This window comes from Manacus candei, unplaced genomic scaffold, assembly GCF_025592945.1.
Source record: "Manacus candei isolate 608988 ecotype Guabito, Panama unplaced genomic scaffold, ASM2559294v1 h1tg000036l, whole genome shotgun sequence".
Classification (NCBI taxonomy): Eukaryota; Metazoa; Chordata; class Aves; order Passeriformes; family Pipridae; genus Manacus; species Manacus candei.
The window spans coordinates 3,369,333-3,385,840 of record NW_026138084.1 but is presented as its reverse complement, the minus strand read 5'-3'; the positions used below and the strand labels follow the sequence as shown (position 1 = coordinate 3,385,840).

Genomic DNA, 16,508 nt, shown 5'->3' with positions numbered 1-16,508 from the left:
CAGTATTTTAGTGCTCTGTTGTTAAATCTGTGTCCCATCCAGCTGCTGGATTTGCAAGTGTGTGACTCTGCCAGTTGTTGGTTCAGAAATGAACTGCATGACTTGTGACTAAGCCTAAATATCTACTGACAAGATTCAGAAGCATCTTCTGACAGTGCTGTTTAATGGCTTTAAGCATGTCAACTCCCTTTGTAATGTCCAAAACACTGGTCTTAGATATGTGAAAATCTGGAGCTCCTAATTCTGCTTTAATTCTCTTGTGTTGCTCTGTCCTCTTGGATGTTATTTAAAGTCCCATAGTGGGGTAAGGAAATCTGTGAAGGTGTTTGTACAGTGTAGGATGCCTGGTGCTTTTGGTGAAGCCTGAAAGCCTGACTGAGCATGAGAGAACCAGATGAAGTACTGAAAATGTTAAACCAATTTTTTTTAAGGAAAATTTAAGAATATGAAGTTTGAAAGAACATGCTGGGTTCTGGATAAATCCTGAGGTTGATTGGATTATAGTGATAGGCCAGATAACAAAAGTGCTGCCTCTTTAGTAGGTGTGAACTGGCAAAAGCAGAGATGGGGAGGACTAGAGAAAAAGAATTTTGGTTCCATGTCATTATATAGTTCAAAGTGCTTAAAAATATTTGGTTGTCACTCACAGAGCAAGTCCTGCTGAGCAGGGACGTGCAGAGACTTCTCTCATTACAGCTGTCTGCTCTGTCTGTGCCTCCTGAAACACAGATGCCATCCCTGGGCACTTTGGGATTCATCTCGATGCCATATGCTGTTGTTTTTACCTTTTTTGCCTCCGTTATGGGGAAATAAGTATGTACTTGAGAAGCAATTTTGATTAATCAGACAATAAAATTTGTACAGTGCAAGTCAGAAGTGCATCTTCTGCTATTCCTGATGGGCCTCTATCACAAACATTCCTGTTGAGTTTCTCTACTTTTTAATGATATTTTAGCACTATGGGAAGATTGGTTTTTGGTGAGGAATCCCTAGGAAGTGTGATAAATTGCTGATAATGTGCTTTCCCTGGGACTTAATGGGTTTTATAGTTCAGAAGCTGCAGTCTTTCCCCAAGATCTAATTTGTGTAAGTTGGCATGATCAGATCAGGATGAGGTTTACTTTCCCAATAATTTCCTTAGTACTAAATTAGAACTGTTCAAATATAAGTATTGGTGATGAAGACTTCTCAACTCACTGTCCAAAATTCATTTTGTATGTGATGTCTAATACATTCTTTCCATGACTATGGATGAGAATTCATGTATTTTTACATGTTTTCTCTCTCTTTTTTATTTATTTTTTTATTTTATTTTTTAATTGTAGCTAGTAATATCTTCATTGTTGATCATGTCAGATAAGGAATACTGCACTTAAACACTTGTTTGATTCTTCCTGGCTGAAATAAGTCAAGTTTTTCAGTTAAAATTTCATCATTTGAACCTTGTGTATCTCTTTTTTTGTCAGTACTTTCCCTTTCCTGAATGTCATTTGAGTTCAACGGAGAGATACAGGCACAGTTTTCCCATATTGAGGGGAAAAGGTTGATAACATTCTATACCACACATGACTTAAAGAATAAAAAGTCACAGGACCCTTCACACTGTAGCACTTTCCTGGCCCCCTCCCAGCTGGAATTCTGTTAGTCTGTGTTTTCAGGAGTCTGAGTTTACATTCCTCCTGTTTTCCCATGAGCAGGAAGGATACTGTGATATCCTTGCTCACTTTTCACTCTTCCCAGCACTGCCCTTTCCCTTTTGCAGTTGCCAGAGAGGGAAATACAGATGACACAGCAAATATTCTTTCAACTCCTGGAGCTGAGGGGAGTTTTGTGTTCACAGATCTGGTTCAGAATGACCTCCAGTGGTAAAACATCTGCAAATTCCATGCCAAGAGTTACTGGGGGTGGAGGTTGCCTCATTCATTCATGGAATTCTGACTGTAATTGTTTTTTAAGGCAGGAAAACTGGCTGTGGACAGAGGCTGGGCCATCAACGTGGGTGAGTGCAAGCAGGGCACCCAGTGGGGCTTGGAACTGTGTGTCTGGAAGCCGGATTTTCATTTCCATGATGTGTGTTCTGTTCATAAAAACAGAAAGGGATTATGGTGTTTAACTAAAACCAACTCTAAAGGAAAAAAATGGAGAAAGTACTTAATTTGTTCTCTCACCCACTGTTGCAGTTTTATTATAAAATCTTTTTGGAAAGGAAAAAGATAACTGGATAAAGATATGAATCATTTATAAGGGCAGGTGTTTGGATTGAAGTAGTGTGAAAAAAAATTGAGGAAAAATGTTTGGACTAAATGTAAATATTTCAATAAAATCTTTAGATTATAAAATAATTTTCATGGTTCTTATCATCTTATCTATGTTCTAACATCTCAGGGGTTGGTATGTGGGAGAGCAGAGCTGGACCAGTCAGTGTCTATTTTTGGCTGTGCAGTTTTTCCTGAAAAAGCCTTGAATGAACAAGTTCTGAAGGATATAGTGAATATAAATGTGCTCTCCTGCTCACAGCAAACAGCAGTGCAAACCCAGTGAACCATTGAAGCAAGATTTTGTGTCATAGGAGCCTTAGCTTGTTGTTCTCATAAAACTCACCGAGTGTAGGTTTTTCCATTATTTCTTGCATGCATCTTCTCCAAAGTGAATAGCCATGATTAAAAATTAAATAGATATTAGAAGCAAACAACCAAGGCCTGTCATATTTACTGATATATCAAATGAACTTGTTAAGTTTCTTGCTTAGCTATTTCTAGTGGGTTTTTCAGTTAAAAAGTTCTGATTTATTAAATAAAAAACATGTTCAGGGAGGGAGAGGTCTCAGTACTTTTTTCATGTACAGAGTGTGTCCCTTTCTGTTTTCAAGAGCAGTTCCTAAAGCTTTTTGATCTGAGTGTTTTCAGAAGAGAATGGCATGTGCAAATAATGATAACACCATAGTTCTTACTTTGGGGGGGGGGGGGGTTAGTGTATTTTTCTGGATGTTCATCATAGAAAAGAACTTTCCAGGTCCTTTCCACCTGCTGCTTGTGCCTGCCATGCAAGTGATCTCTGGCTTTGTGAAGGCCATCTCTGGTTTTAGTGTCTGGCTTTTCTTTAGTGTGTAGCTTGTCTTTAGCACCTGGCTTTTCAGCCCTTCCCCATTTTCCCGTGCAGGGGGGGGTTTCCATCACTGTTCCAGTGACAAAGGTGGAGGGTTTTGTGCATATGCTGACATCACACTGGCCATCAAGGTAAGAACTGCTCTTAAACCTGTATTTTCTGCTGTTTGTGTAAATGGAGAGAAATCCCCACATAAATTCCTAAGACTGAATTTACACCTTAACAGGAGCAAGGGAAGCCCTCTCCAGGTGGGTGGGAATGGGAATGTGCAGTGTTGTGAAGTGGGAGGGAAGATTTGCAGGGGTCAGAGTTATCAGTGTAAACATGAACCACTGAAATTGCATTAAGAATGTTGGCTTGCAGAACCCACTCCAGATCAAACCAGATGGACTTTTAATATCCTCAGTGATAATCCTCCAAGCCTTGCAGCTGAACCTGAACCTCCCACAGTCGTTGCAGTGGTTCCAATCAAGCCTGCAGGGACAGAAATCCTCTCTCTGAGTCAAGCTGCACTATGCAGAACTCAGGAATAAAAATGTGAATGATTCCAAAATAGTCTCTGAATGTGAATGAATACATTTGCTATTTAGCTGTTGAAAGGCTGAAGTAAGAGCCTTCTGCAATTAGGGCTTATTTCTACCAAATGAACTGGGGTTTATTTGTATAATAGAATATTTATAAAGTATCAATAATAATCAAACATTAAAGAGCTCTAATGATTGCAGCACACCATGTGACATAACACCCTAATTTCTGTACATGGTAATTTGCAGAAAAGTAGTCCACAGTGGATTGTTTTTTTCTCCCTACCATTAAAGTACAGATTGAGAAATTATAGTGGGCGAGAATTTGTACAAAATCTTTGGAGTTTACCATGTCTGTATTAAAGATGGGATGGAGCAAGATGATTTTTAAGGTCCCTTTCAGCCTAAACCATCCTGCGAGTCTACAACTCAAATGCATGTTGCATGTGTTTAATCTGGTGGAAATGCAGAGGGTTTGTTATTGTATAACCACAAACATTATCTTCCTGTGTCAAATAATGAGAGGAGCTTTTGTAATTACATGTATTAGAATAATTTAGCAGTTTACTTGGTGACTAAAGCAAATAGACTGTGGAAGCTTCAAGCCTCCAGTTTAATCTAATTTCCTAAATTTCTCCATGTCTTTCTTTGCTCGTCTATCTAGTTCTTATTTGAGAGAGTACCAGGGGTGTCTAAAGCCACAATTATTGATCTGGATGCTCATCAGGTGAGTGCTTACCTGTGTTCAGTGCTGCAGATGTTGTGCTTGAGATACAAGTGGGTGATAACCCCCCTTTTTTAATGCTACTGTAAACTGTCGACTGGCAGAACACAAAGTTCATCAGAAATGTTGGAAGCTGTGAACAGTTCAGTTGTTTCTTTTGTGGTCCTAAAGGCTCTTAAGCCAGTTCAGTAAAATTAACCTGAGTTGCAGCTCCATCATGTGGCTGGCTGGAAAAATCCTGCAGCGTTTCACACCCGTCTCCCGGGATGAGGAGTGAGGATCTCCTGGGACAGAATTGCAGTTGGTTCAGCACCGCGGTGGCTGCAGCAGCCTCTGCAGTGTTTAATGAAGGCCTGGCTACAGGCTCATGAGGGAGAGGATTCAACCCTCTCCCCCTGGTGTGTGATGTACTGTGGGCACTGAGATCAAACCTCAGCTCTGGTAGGATTTGCAAAATGAAGCCTGAGAGGTCAGAAATGGTATTTTTAGGAAAGCAGTTAATGCACCAAAGTGGTGTCCAATCTGAAGCGTTGCAGGTTATTTATTATGTGTAAAGAAACCATTTTTAAATAGCTCTGTGGCAGTGAGGAAACCTAATGGCTGCAATGATCTTCTCTCATTTGCCTTACCTGCATCCTAAAATTCCCATGATACCAGGATGAGGATTATTTTGTGTTCCTCTCTCTCGAGGTGTGGATCTATTTTGTGCTTTTTGGGGGTGCTTTGGTTTGTTTCGGTTTTGAAAAATTCTTGGCATGCATTTTGGTTTTCAGCTGTGCTGGGAGTGCACATGGAATCACCCCCTGTTTCCTTCCTTTGGCAATGGGAGGTGTGTGAAGGAGCTCAGCAGATCCTGTTTAAAAATGCAGATTTTCTTGTCTTGTGACTGTTCCAATTCCGAGTGCAGTGGCGAGTTCCACCTTTCATAAGAAAATGGTTCATCAGAGGCTTTCACATTCCCAGACTTGTGTGCTTGAACTGGTTATTTGTGGACCAAAGATGCTGAAGAAATAAGTTGGAGTTGCCATTTTTTAGCATAAAAGCTGAATTACAGAAGATGTATCTGTGGAAATGTCTGTTTCTGTAGTTCAAATGAAATTCTTCTGGGGTTAGGGGCTGTGCTGCTGTATGATACATGGATTTAAACTGAATTATTTTAGTCATTGCTGGGGAAAAATGATTTTTATATTAGTGAAAAAAGTCTAAATGAGAGCCAGAAGAAGAATATTTAAATTCAGAAATGGGGAAGGGAGAAATACTCAAAATCTGAGTTTTCTCTTGAGCATCCATTTTACACCCAGCACAGTTTTTGTAGGGAATTTCTGTTGTTAAACAAGAAATTGTTAAACTGTTGGGTCCTTAGTGTTTGTCATTTTTGCAGGGATTACTTATCTCCCCAAGGCTTGAATTGCCAGGAGAGCTGTGGTCTGCTTTATTTATTTATTAATTCTTACACAGGAACACTCAGTTCCCTGGAGCAGTTGAAAGGGACTTTTTCTTGCACAGTTGGAGAATGACAGATCTCTTTGGTGGTCACAGTTGCTTTTGTGGTGCTGCTGAGGACATTTAGCTTCTATTTTTCACTTCTTTTTTCTTACATGTGTAATGAGCTCTCTGCTAATTCCCTTCCCAGAGATACAGGGATTTTGTTTGTGGTAATACCTGCAGTTTTCAGGTATTATCAACCCCTCTCCTCAGAATAACCTTCAAGACTATAAATAAGAGAGTGACCCAGGGAGTTGTGAATATTAGACCTTTGTAGTGTTGATTGCTGTAGGGTTTGCAGTGTGTTCAGTGCTGTGTTGGGAATAGCTAACTGTGAATTTCCTGCAGGGAAATGGCCATGAGAGGGACTTTATGGATGATCCTCGGGTGTATATTATGGATGCCTACAACAGATACATTTATCCAGGGGATGGCTTTGCTAAACGTAAGTACAGCTGAAATTCACATTCCAAAATCTAAAAGACCTCCTGTGCTGCTACATAACTTCATTTACTAATAGGTTTCCTTGCGACAGTGTTAACTAGATTTTATTTTTTTTTAATATCACATGGTTTTCAGTGATCACTGTGATATATCACAGTAGTGTTTCCCCTCACTTCTGGGATGGATGTGGGTGGGTATTCAATGCTCCTGCCACACTTGGAGCAGTGAGTTAAATAATCCTTGGATTTTAAGAGAATTGTTAGACCTTCATCTTTCCCTTACACTACTTTTGTGATGGAATTCCCTGAGGATTAGCTGATGCTGTGTAAAAAGGTTTCATGTTTTTTTCAAAAGTTATAAATTATAACATATTTAGGTGTGTCGTTTTGCCAGTAGAACTTGGTTTGTAAGCATCTAGAAAACAAGCTGCATCTGAGTGTGAAACAACTTGGGAAGCAAAACGAGTCATGGAATAGAACCATTAAGGTTGAAAAGCCCTTTATAAGATCGAGTACAAGCCCAGCCCTGCCAAGGCCACATCCACATGAAATCCCTGCAGGGATGGGGACTGCCCTGCCCTGGGCAGCCTGTCAGACCAGCACAGGAGCTGGTGCTTGATTGGTTTTGGTTGTGGTTTGTTTATCCCTGCTGTGACATGCCTGTTGTGTCTTGTGAGCTGCCACGATTAATTAGTGGGGCTTTGATAATGCTTAAATTGGAATGCAGAAGCCCAAAGTTGATTTGATCTTTGGTTCTGTTACACTCATTTATTACAGGCTTTATTTGTTCCCTGAGTCAGAGGTTGTTGGGGGGGATGTTCTGCTCTTGGATTTCTTCAGTGATCCTGTCGCTCTGAAAAGCCTTCATTTGGATTCTTGGCAAGAATGAGGGGCAGTGCATTGCACTGCTGGATCTTGACTTGTAAAGATTTTGAGAACTGTAGAATTTCAAGGTATTAAACTAAAAAATGACCATTTAAAGCACACCGTGTCTGTAGGCAGACAAATTGCAAACAAATGCGGGGTTTTCCCCTCCAGGAAAAGCATCCCTTTATTCCTATATCACATGGCAACATTTGAACAGATGGATTAAGACCAAAACAGAGTGAGTCCTTGTTAGCAAATCTGAACCACTGAGCTCACCCCTCCCCTGTGAGCCTGAGAATACCAGATTCCCTTTCTAAGGCTGAGGTGCCAAAGGCATGTGAACATGTAGGTCCTTGCAGTTTGCATAAGAATGTCTGAATAGGATTTTGCTGGCTAAATCCTTTAAATCCTTCCTGTTAAATGACCAGGCAAAGATGGGATCACAGAGGGGATCTCTGAAGAAAGGTAGAGGCTTGAACCTGAGAGTTGGAATCCTTGGGGTAAATTCCAACTGATTAGTGGCTCCTTGGACTTTCTGCCCATTTTTTCCATGTTTTATTGCAGGAGCCTCTTCTGCACGTTTTTCATTAGGGAAGGGAAGAAAGAGCCCAGCTCCCACTGCCTGCTGCTAAGCCATAAGCACATTGAGTCCCTGAGGGGAAGCAGTTTGGAATTACACAAGCTTAGGAGGAGAAAGGAGGACATGGATGGGGAATGGGACTAATTCACTGAAGGGTGAGCACAGAATTTGACAACTGAAACTCAAAGTTCAGGCCTTAAAAATCTCATGGTCTGAGAGTCATTTTACAAAACTGGACAAATGCCTTCACTAATGAGCAGGAGATGGACAATGAACACATGGAAGAGCTGTGTCCATCCTGATCCAGACCCATCCCTGATCTCTGCACTTCTGTGTTTGTGTGGAGATGTAGGCAAGAGGCCTGTGAAGGCAGGGGGTCCTGTTCAACATCTCTCAACTTCTTCATGGTTCCATCAGAACAATACTTGTTTGTCCCCACTGCAGAGTGTCCCCTCCTCCACAGCTCAGCCAGCAGATCCTTTACCCTGAAGAGGCTCCTAAGTGCTGTTCAGAAGAGCTGTGCAGACTTCCAGGGACATTTATATAACAATAAGAGAAACATCCGGGAAAATACTGTAAAGAAACAAAAATCCTTGCAACTCTTGTTGGAATGAGAAACAGTCCTTCCCTGATGTTGAACAAGGATGGAAAGCAGAGAAAAACCCCTACCCAGCAATCCCACGAGTAATTAAGTGTCATTCTGTGTTGAATGCACACTTGGTGGGTGCTGAATCCCTCTTTATCCAAGTCAGTTAATTTGAGGCAGAGGGTGTGGTGAGGCAGAAGTCATTCCTTGGAACACCTCTGGCATGGATATGATATTAATTCACATGCAGAGTTACACAAACCTCCATAACAGCACCCAAAACTAGGCCATCTAACCTTAGGTTTCTCCCCTTCACCTTCTCAGCCCTCCTCTTCTACTTCTGTTGCTTTATTAAAGGCATTAGAAATAATTTGATTTAAATGAAGAATAGATATTTGCTCTTTTGGTAGGATTACAGGGTAAGAACATTAAATTGAAAATGCTTGGGGCAAAGCTGAATCCTGTTATACATTCATAAAGCAGTTCCCATAAATTCATGATCCTTTGCTGTGAAGTTTTGAGTGTTATGATAAAAATAAAACATCTTCATAATTTCTCAGTGATATTTATCTTGTTTTTTTCCCCCCAGCTGTTTCCTCTGCAATAGCAGTGTTTTCTTTGCCTTATGCTTTATTTAGGTTACTTTTAAGTTAATAATTTCCTTTATGATTTCTCTGCTGATTGGTAACTGGACATGTAGATCAGCTGCTTTTCAATAACATTTTCCACTTGCATCTCAGAGATATTTTTTTTCTTCCTGCATTTAATTTTTTCTCTTCAATGTTTTTTTTTTCAAGGTCATTGTGCTTAACATTTGCTGAGAAAACAAGTAGTTGAGTCATTTTCTTTAATTCAAAGTTCTGTGAAAATGCAATGTATTGAGAAGACTTCCTGAAATGTGATTTTTTTTTTTTTCTTGCTTCCCTACATCTTGCATTTTCTTTCAAAGCACCCCTTTTCTTACTGAGCAGTGGTTGGTTTGTTTGCTTTCAGGTGCCATAAAACGCAAAGTGGAGCTGGAGTGGGGCACAGAGGACACAGAGTACCTTCAGAAGGTGCACACCCACGTGGAGGGAGCACTGAACGAGTTCAAACCTGACATCCTGGTTTATAATGCTGGCACTGACATCCTGGATGGGGATCCCTTGGGAGGCCTGGCCATTTCCCCCCAGGTTTGTGTGGCACTGCCATCCTGGGTGAGCATCCCTTGGCAGGCCTGGCTGTTTCCCAGGTTTGTGTGGCACTGCCATCCTGGGTGGGATCCCTTGGCAGCCTGGCCATCTCCCAGGTTTGTATGGCACTGCCATCCTGGGTGGGATCCCTTGGCAGCCTGGCCATTTCCCAGGTTTGTGTGGCACTGCCATCCTGGGTGGGGATCCCTTGGCAGCCTGGCCATCTCCCAGGTTTGTATGGCACTGCCATCCTGGGTGGGATCCCTTGGCAGCCTGGCCATCTCCCAGGTTTGTATGGCAGTGCCATCCTGAATGGGGATCCCTTGGCAGCCTGGCCATTTTCCAGGTTTGTGTGGCACTGCCATCCTGGGTGGGGATCCCTTGGCAGCCTGGCCATTTTCCAGGTTTGTGTGGCACTGCCATCCTGGGTGGGGATCCCTTGGCAGCCTGGCCATCTCCCAGGTTTGTATGGCACTGCTATCCCCCAGCCCTGCTCCCCACACACACTGCAGGCAGTTTGGGAGCTGAAGGGAAGTGCACCCTTTGCGCTCAGCCAGAGCATTTCCCTCTTACAGGCACCAGAGATCCAACTCTTGCTCTTTCACCCTTTTATTTTCTTGGATTTTCTTCCTGCCTCTAAATATTTTTGTCCTTCCAGTGGCTGTTGCAGTGTAATCCATCTCCTCTCTAAAATGCACTGGTTTGAACACCCAGACAGTAACCAGAGAGACAGGCATTTTCACACTTCACTTGACTTCTCTTTTCCCAGTTTGGTTGGTTTGTTTTTTCCCTCACATGACCCATTTTGCAATGTATTTCTTTTGTCACCTGCCCCCAGTATGTATCTTACACTTAATTTCCTCTGTAGCACTCCCAGCTGTTTTAAACTGCCCTTGTGGTGTCTTCCAGCTGTAACAATTTTGTGCAGCCTGCCTGTGTATTCCTAGCAAATGAACACCTATTTTCCTTCTCTTGATTCTTTTCCTTACAGATACCATGTACTTTCTCTGCCCACTTTTAGTAGATTTAAATTTTTATTTATTCTGTACACATCATAGAAGTCTTCACCTCCCAGTTTGTGTCCCTTCATGTTCCACCTTCACTGCTTTTCCCAAACAGTCTGCTTTCCAGTCTGCTCTTCTCAAAACAAACAAAAATGTCCAGATCTTGTATTTCCTCCGTGGTTTTTAATGATTCCTTCTCTGACAGCTCCTGTGTGCTGCCCCTCTCCTGTTTCACATTTAATGGCCACCGGTTCAATACAGAGAAGTGCTTGGTTTGTGAGCTCTCAGGTTCCCCCCGATGGAGCCACCACTCCATCTGTTCAGTCTGAACTGCTGTTCAGTTCTCTGGCACAAGGGAAGAGCTGAGGGGTTGGACTTGATGTGACCTTGGAGAGGACACAGCCTGAAGTGGGAGGTGTGGTTGGTGCAGCAGTGGCCACCAAGGGACATGGCAGCTTGGGGTAGATGGGGACTGCTTGGAGATTTGCCTCAAGAAAACAACAGTTCTGCCCTTGGAGAAGGAGCAGTGTTAATGGCCAAGGAAAAGGAGCTGCTGTAGGTTGCTGGGTGCTGTGTAGAGAGACAATATAAAGATGGGCAAGGGAAGGTGGAGCAGCTTTCCTGGTTCCAAGGGGAGCTGAAAGGCAGAGGGTGCTGTTTCTCTGCACAGCCTGGTGAGCAGAGGTTCCTGTAGCTCAGACCTTTGCAATCTGCACTGAGGGCAGGGTTTCCTGTGTCTCTGGTCTGCTTGTTGTACATGTGAAGGCGGCACATTTCACCACGTTTGGAATCCCAGGCTGCTGGAAAGGCCAAACTGAAGGCCTTGTGCCTGGATGGTTCATCTCTTTGAGGTTCCTTAGTCCAGCCTTTGGTCCCACACCCGAAGGTGTCCTTCAGCTCTTGGGGCAGTGCCAGTTCTGCTCAGGATTGGACTCCTCAGTGCTCTGGGTGTGGTTTCGTGGTACTTGAGGCTGGAGGGAAACCTGAGGTGTAGCAGCCAAGTCCCTGTTGCCTTTGGGTGGGAGTGGGAACTGTGCTGGGCTGTTGTTTCCAGTTGATATGTTTTCTTTCTTAATAACCCAGAAACATGGGAATAAGCCTGTTTTCCCCTCAGCTCCTCCAGGCTCTGCTGGAGCAGAGGCTCCTGTGAACAGTGGCTGCTCCCAGTTCTTGGGTGGGATAACAGTGCTGCAGCCAGAGGTGGGACCCACAGCTCCTCCTGTAATTCTGTTCCTTCCTTTAGGGAGCTGTTTCTAACAGAATTCCTCGGTTTCCTTTGTCTCACTGTTCAGTTGTTACTCCTTGTCCTTTCATAGGGCTGTGTCAAACTGCACAATAAGCAGGATTGTTGTGTGTTTTTACAAAATATATTTTCCTGCTACATTTGTATTTTAATTTTTCCTTTTATTATCTCTTTGTGGTCTAATTATTGGCAGGGTACTATTTCTTGATGTATTCACAGTCTTCCTTTAACCAGTCTGAGCAATGCATATTCATTTTGCAACACTTTTGCTGCTGCTTCCTTGATTTTTTTTTTGTATTTGATTGCATCGTGATCCCCTTCTCCAGCTTTGCAGTTATTTAAGTACCTGAACTCTGTGCTTTTACAAAAAGTGGATTTTAGTTCTGTTCTCACTCATTTCTGAAGTATTTTTTCCCCACATGTACGTTTTGAAACCCAGAAGGCTCAAACTCTCCTGTTGTCTGGGTTCAGTGACAGTACAATTCCTCTTGGTCAGCAGTCTTTGTTATTTTTTAGTTCCATACCCTTCTCATAGTAAGAAATTATTTAGAATTTATCTCCTTCTTTCTGTTGTTTTATTTTTTTATGGGTTTACCTTTACTCACATTCTACAACTCCCCCTTCAGCCATAGCTTCTTTTAGCATTAACTACAGGCTTTTATTAAAGAAACTGGGACTTAAAATTCATCCAGTGATTGTAAATGTGTAAAAGCTGATTTGAATTTGGGGTTCTTCTGTAGGATTGTGAAATCTTGATTGAGTTGCTAAACTTTAGTCAGAGGGTGCTGTGCAAGTTGAGCACAAACTAAAGCACTTTGAATTCAGACAATCTTCCTTAGTCTCAATTCCTCACCTGGAAAATAGGGTGAACATTTCTAAAATTTGTAATCAGTTTAGAACTTTATGGCCTTTGAGCAGGAATTCTTCTAGGAATTTGTACTAAGGACTTTTATCTGTTGTGTCCTCTAAAACAAGTCAAGGATATTTGATTTGCTGGGGTATTTTGTTTGGTTTTTTTTTTTTAATGATTATTCATGTAAACCAGCTAACAGGACTTTTAAATGAACTTTTAATTGCTACTGTAAAATATAAGGCTTAAGCACTTTCCAGATATCCAATACTATAAATCCATAACTCACAGGTTAGAACTAAAATATCACAGAACCACAGAATACTCTGACCTGGAAGGGACCCACAAGAATCATCAAGTCCAACTCCTGGCCCTGCACAGGACACCCCAAAAATCACTCCAGGGATTGAAGAGTGTTGTCAGTTGGGGTTTCAGTGGGAACTGGGGGAATGGCCATCCTTGGACATTCCCAAGCCTCATCCATGTGGAGGCACCACTGCCCTCAGCCACTGCTGGGGATTGTCCTGCTTCAAGCAGGAGACTGGGCTGGAGATCTTCCAGCCTGCATTTCCTGGATTGGAGGCACCTCAAAGCTCATGTACTTCCAAACCCCCTCCATGGGCAGGGACATCTCCCACTGGACCAGATGGCTCAGAGCCCCATCCAGCCTGGCCTTGGACACTTTCAGGGATGGGGCAGCCACCACTTCACTGGCAACCTGTTCCAATGCCTCAGCCCCCCAGCAAAGAATTTCTTCCTAATATCTAATCTAAGCCTGCTCTCTTGCAGTTTGAAGCCATTCCTCTTGCCCTGTCACTGTGCTCTTGTAAATCAAGACAAGCAGGAAATCTTTCTAAGCTGGTACAAAGTTCAGTGTCATCTCCAATTACAATATCCTATTAAACTTAGGTGCCAAGAAGTCAGATATTCCCTTTTTATTTGTTTTTTTTTATCTGAAAATCAGGAGAAGCCCACAGGTGGGCTTGAGTGCAGTTACCACAAAATGGCTGTAAACAATCCTGCAGCTCAAAGGTTGGGGTGGGGTTTTTTCCCCAGCCCAGAGCAGATCAACAGGAAGGACATTTATGCCAGTCAGTCATGCTGATAGCAGTTTCTTGGCCCCCGGTGGCCGTGGTGCTCTGCAGGGCATTGTGAAGAGGGACGAGGTAGTGTTCAGGGCCGCGCGGCGCCGCAGGATCCCCGTGCTCATGGTGACGTCTGGCGGGTACCAGAAGAGGACGGCGCGGATCATCGCCGACTCCATCCTCAACCTGCACAGCCTGGGGCTCATCCACGGCCAGCTGGCAGCCAGGGGGGCACAGCCCAGCCTGGAGCAGATGGTCAGGGACTCTGCAAAAGACTTGGGCAACTTGTCCCTGCAGTGATGAGTTCCCAGTTTCAGTGCAATAACCTGGCAGAGCCACCTCGGTCTAACTCCTGCATCCGTCCCGGGAAAGGCAACACGTCCTTCTAAGCTAACAGACCTGCACTCAGAGGTACTGTCTTTGTGTCTGACATTGCTGTAGAAAGCTTTCCTTGCCTCTCTGATTGCTGTTATGTTGAAAGAACTATGCAGTTGGCATCCAAAGACTGTCCCAGACCTGTTTCAGATGGTGCGGCTTTGTCTGTGTGGGGGGGAAATATGGACTAAACCCACTGTTTCTTGGGTTTTTTTAGATACTGCATTTTATTTATTGCTTTTTTAATGGGAATGTTGTTGTAAAACGTGTTCTGTGCAGACTTCAGTGTCAGTTTAACACTAAAGTTAAGTGCAATACTGTAAAAACCAGTGCAGTTGGAGGGCTTTGAAGCCATAGCCTGTAAGAAGGAAAGGCCATTAATTTATAGTTTATTCCTGTTGTTGATAGTGACTTAAATCTTACTTATAAGCACCTTGAAAAACAGAATAGGAAACACCTTTGGCTCTATATGCAAATGAGCCATAAGGGCTCAACATGAACAGTCTGGTGTTTGCCTCTCTTAAAATGAGCCCTGCATGTGAAAGGGAATAGTTCCTGTGCATTGTGACTCACAGAGTAAAGAAACTACAGGCAAATCAAAGCTAATGGTAGAGTTCTGAGCAGCCTTGCAGCAAAAACTATGTAGAAATTCAGGTTATCTCTACTATTTCCAGCTTGGCATGTATAAAACAGTGATGGGTACATTGAAATTATTTTTTTCCCCGACTAGTGCTGTGTTTTTCACCTGCTCAGAGAGTAATGGTACTTGTAGTTGCAGTCGTAGTTGGTAAGCAAATTGTTCATTATTATTGTTCATCTAAAAATACAGTGGCATTTCTACATGAAGTTAATGTGCTAAGTTTATATGGAGCTTCTAGGAGGATTTGGGAACAAAATAGTGTATTCCAAGCAAATTCAGTGCACTACTTGTAAAGTTTGGCTTTGTTTAAGTTGGTATATTTTGCATTGTAGCAGTGGGTCGTAAATGTACTAAACTGCATATTTTGCAAGAGCTTTTATAACTTCTGAGTATTCACTGATTTGTACTACAAGTTTCATGTCGTGTCTATGTTTGAGCTTTCCTGGGAAGGAACACCAAGATTTTGCTCGTAGTAGAGTTGCTGTCTAAGCTATTTAAGGAATGTTTAATGCTAATTATAATACTTACCTCACTTAGTGTTCATGTTTAGATGGGGTTTGTCAGTTGTAAGAATTGCACAATTGCTATAAATATCTGCTTTAAGCCAGATTTGACATATTGCACTAAGCTTAAGTTGCTACACTGGGATTAAAAAGCACTTTTAAATTTCTTACTAGAAGGACCATCAGAGTACGACTAATGTTGAGATTTATTTTTTCTATACTGTCTGATGTTACTGAAAGATGTTGTTATTCTTTCATATGATTTTTATAAAATTATAAATTACATTTCTATAACCTAAACCTGTCATAGCACCATATGGTCTTTCCCCTGAGCATCTTCTGTTTGTGTTAACATGTTTCTATAATTTTCCCTTGGTGGAGATTAAAATGATGTTGAACAATGCTGAGTGACTTCTCTTTTCACTTCACATGGATCTTGGCTGTCAAAAACTTTGACTGGCAGTTTCTTGAAGAGACAAGAAGATGTATTTGTCATACTTAAAATGTAACTGAAACTGCATTGAATCTCAAGGTTTGTCAACAGGTTCTTTGAAGTGATTTAAGTGAGCTTGCAAGTATCCAAATAATTTTTAAGGTGTCAGCATAAAGGGTTAAAGTCACTTTCTAATTCCAAGTTACATGTCATTACCTATCTTGTAACTCCTAAGTATGTTACTGCTACAGGTGTTAAACTCTGAACTAAGCTTCTGATAAGGCTGCAGTAGTTTTAGAGGTCTTCTATAAATCTTTGCAGAGAGAAGTCAGTGTTGGCAGCAGGGCCTGAGAACTCTCAGCTCATCTGTGGAACTGGTGGTTGTTGAGCAGCAGACACACTGACTGCACTTCAGTGTTCATTGTGAGGTTACAATTGCAAAACACAGCACACCTTCATCTTTTTCACAAAGTTTAATTAGGGTATTATTTGACTTTGTTGCCAAAAGGTCAGTTTTTACACGTTAAGAGGCTAGTCCAAGGTAAATGTGTATGGGAAAAACACGGAGCTTTTGGTTCTTGCTTTTTAATTGCAGTAAAATCCGACTACAGGAAGGAGGGTTTCAGAACTTATCACCAAAACTGACTTGAAGAAAGACCTGGTAGGTCTTGTCTTTCATAATAAGACATTAGTTTTGACTCAAATGACTTGAGAAAGAAGCAGTGAGGGTTCTCAATGACTTCTAGTTAACGGAGGGACACACATTTCTTGCTGGGCATCCATGTGTGAAATGTAGTTATACATGAACTGAGGAGTTGGTGTTTTCATGTGTTTGATTTGACAGTTGCAGTGTTGAGCTGACAGTCTGACAGTGAACTCCCAGCATAGA

General features: G+C 42.2%; 1 protein-coding gene across 5 annotated transcripts in view; it reads left to right on the top strand.

Annotated features, from left to right (window-relative positions):
• HDAC11 (histone deacetylase 11) overlaps positions 1 to 15,587 on the top strand; it is a 29,313-nt gene extending 13,726 nt beyond the window's left edge. For 3 of the 5 annotated variants that reach the window (XM_051793295.1, XM_051793296.1, XM_051793292.1), the window contains 9 exons: positions 1,957 to 1,999; positions 3,160 to 3,236; positions 4,294 to 4,356; positions 6,187 to 6,283; positions 9,308 to 9,486; positions 9,546 to 9,659; positions 9,718 to 9,774; positions 9,833 to 9,890; positions 9,949 to 13,722. In XM_051793295.1, the coding sequence (XP_051649255.1) occupies positions 1,957 to 1,999; positions 3,160 to 3,236; positions 4,294 to 4,356; positions 6,187 to 6,283; positions 9,308 to 9,486; positions 9,546 to 9,659; positions 9,718 to 9,774; positions 9,833 to 9,890; positions 9,949 to 10,433 (1,173 nt within the window). In that variant the 3' untranslated portion in view covers positions 10,434 to 13,722. The other 2 variants (XM_051793294.1, XM_051793293.1) reach the window with 2 other exon arrangements.
• The last annotated feature ends 921 nt before the right edge of the window (positions 15,588 to 16,508 follow it).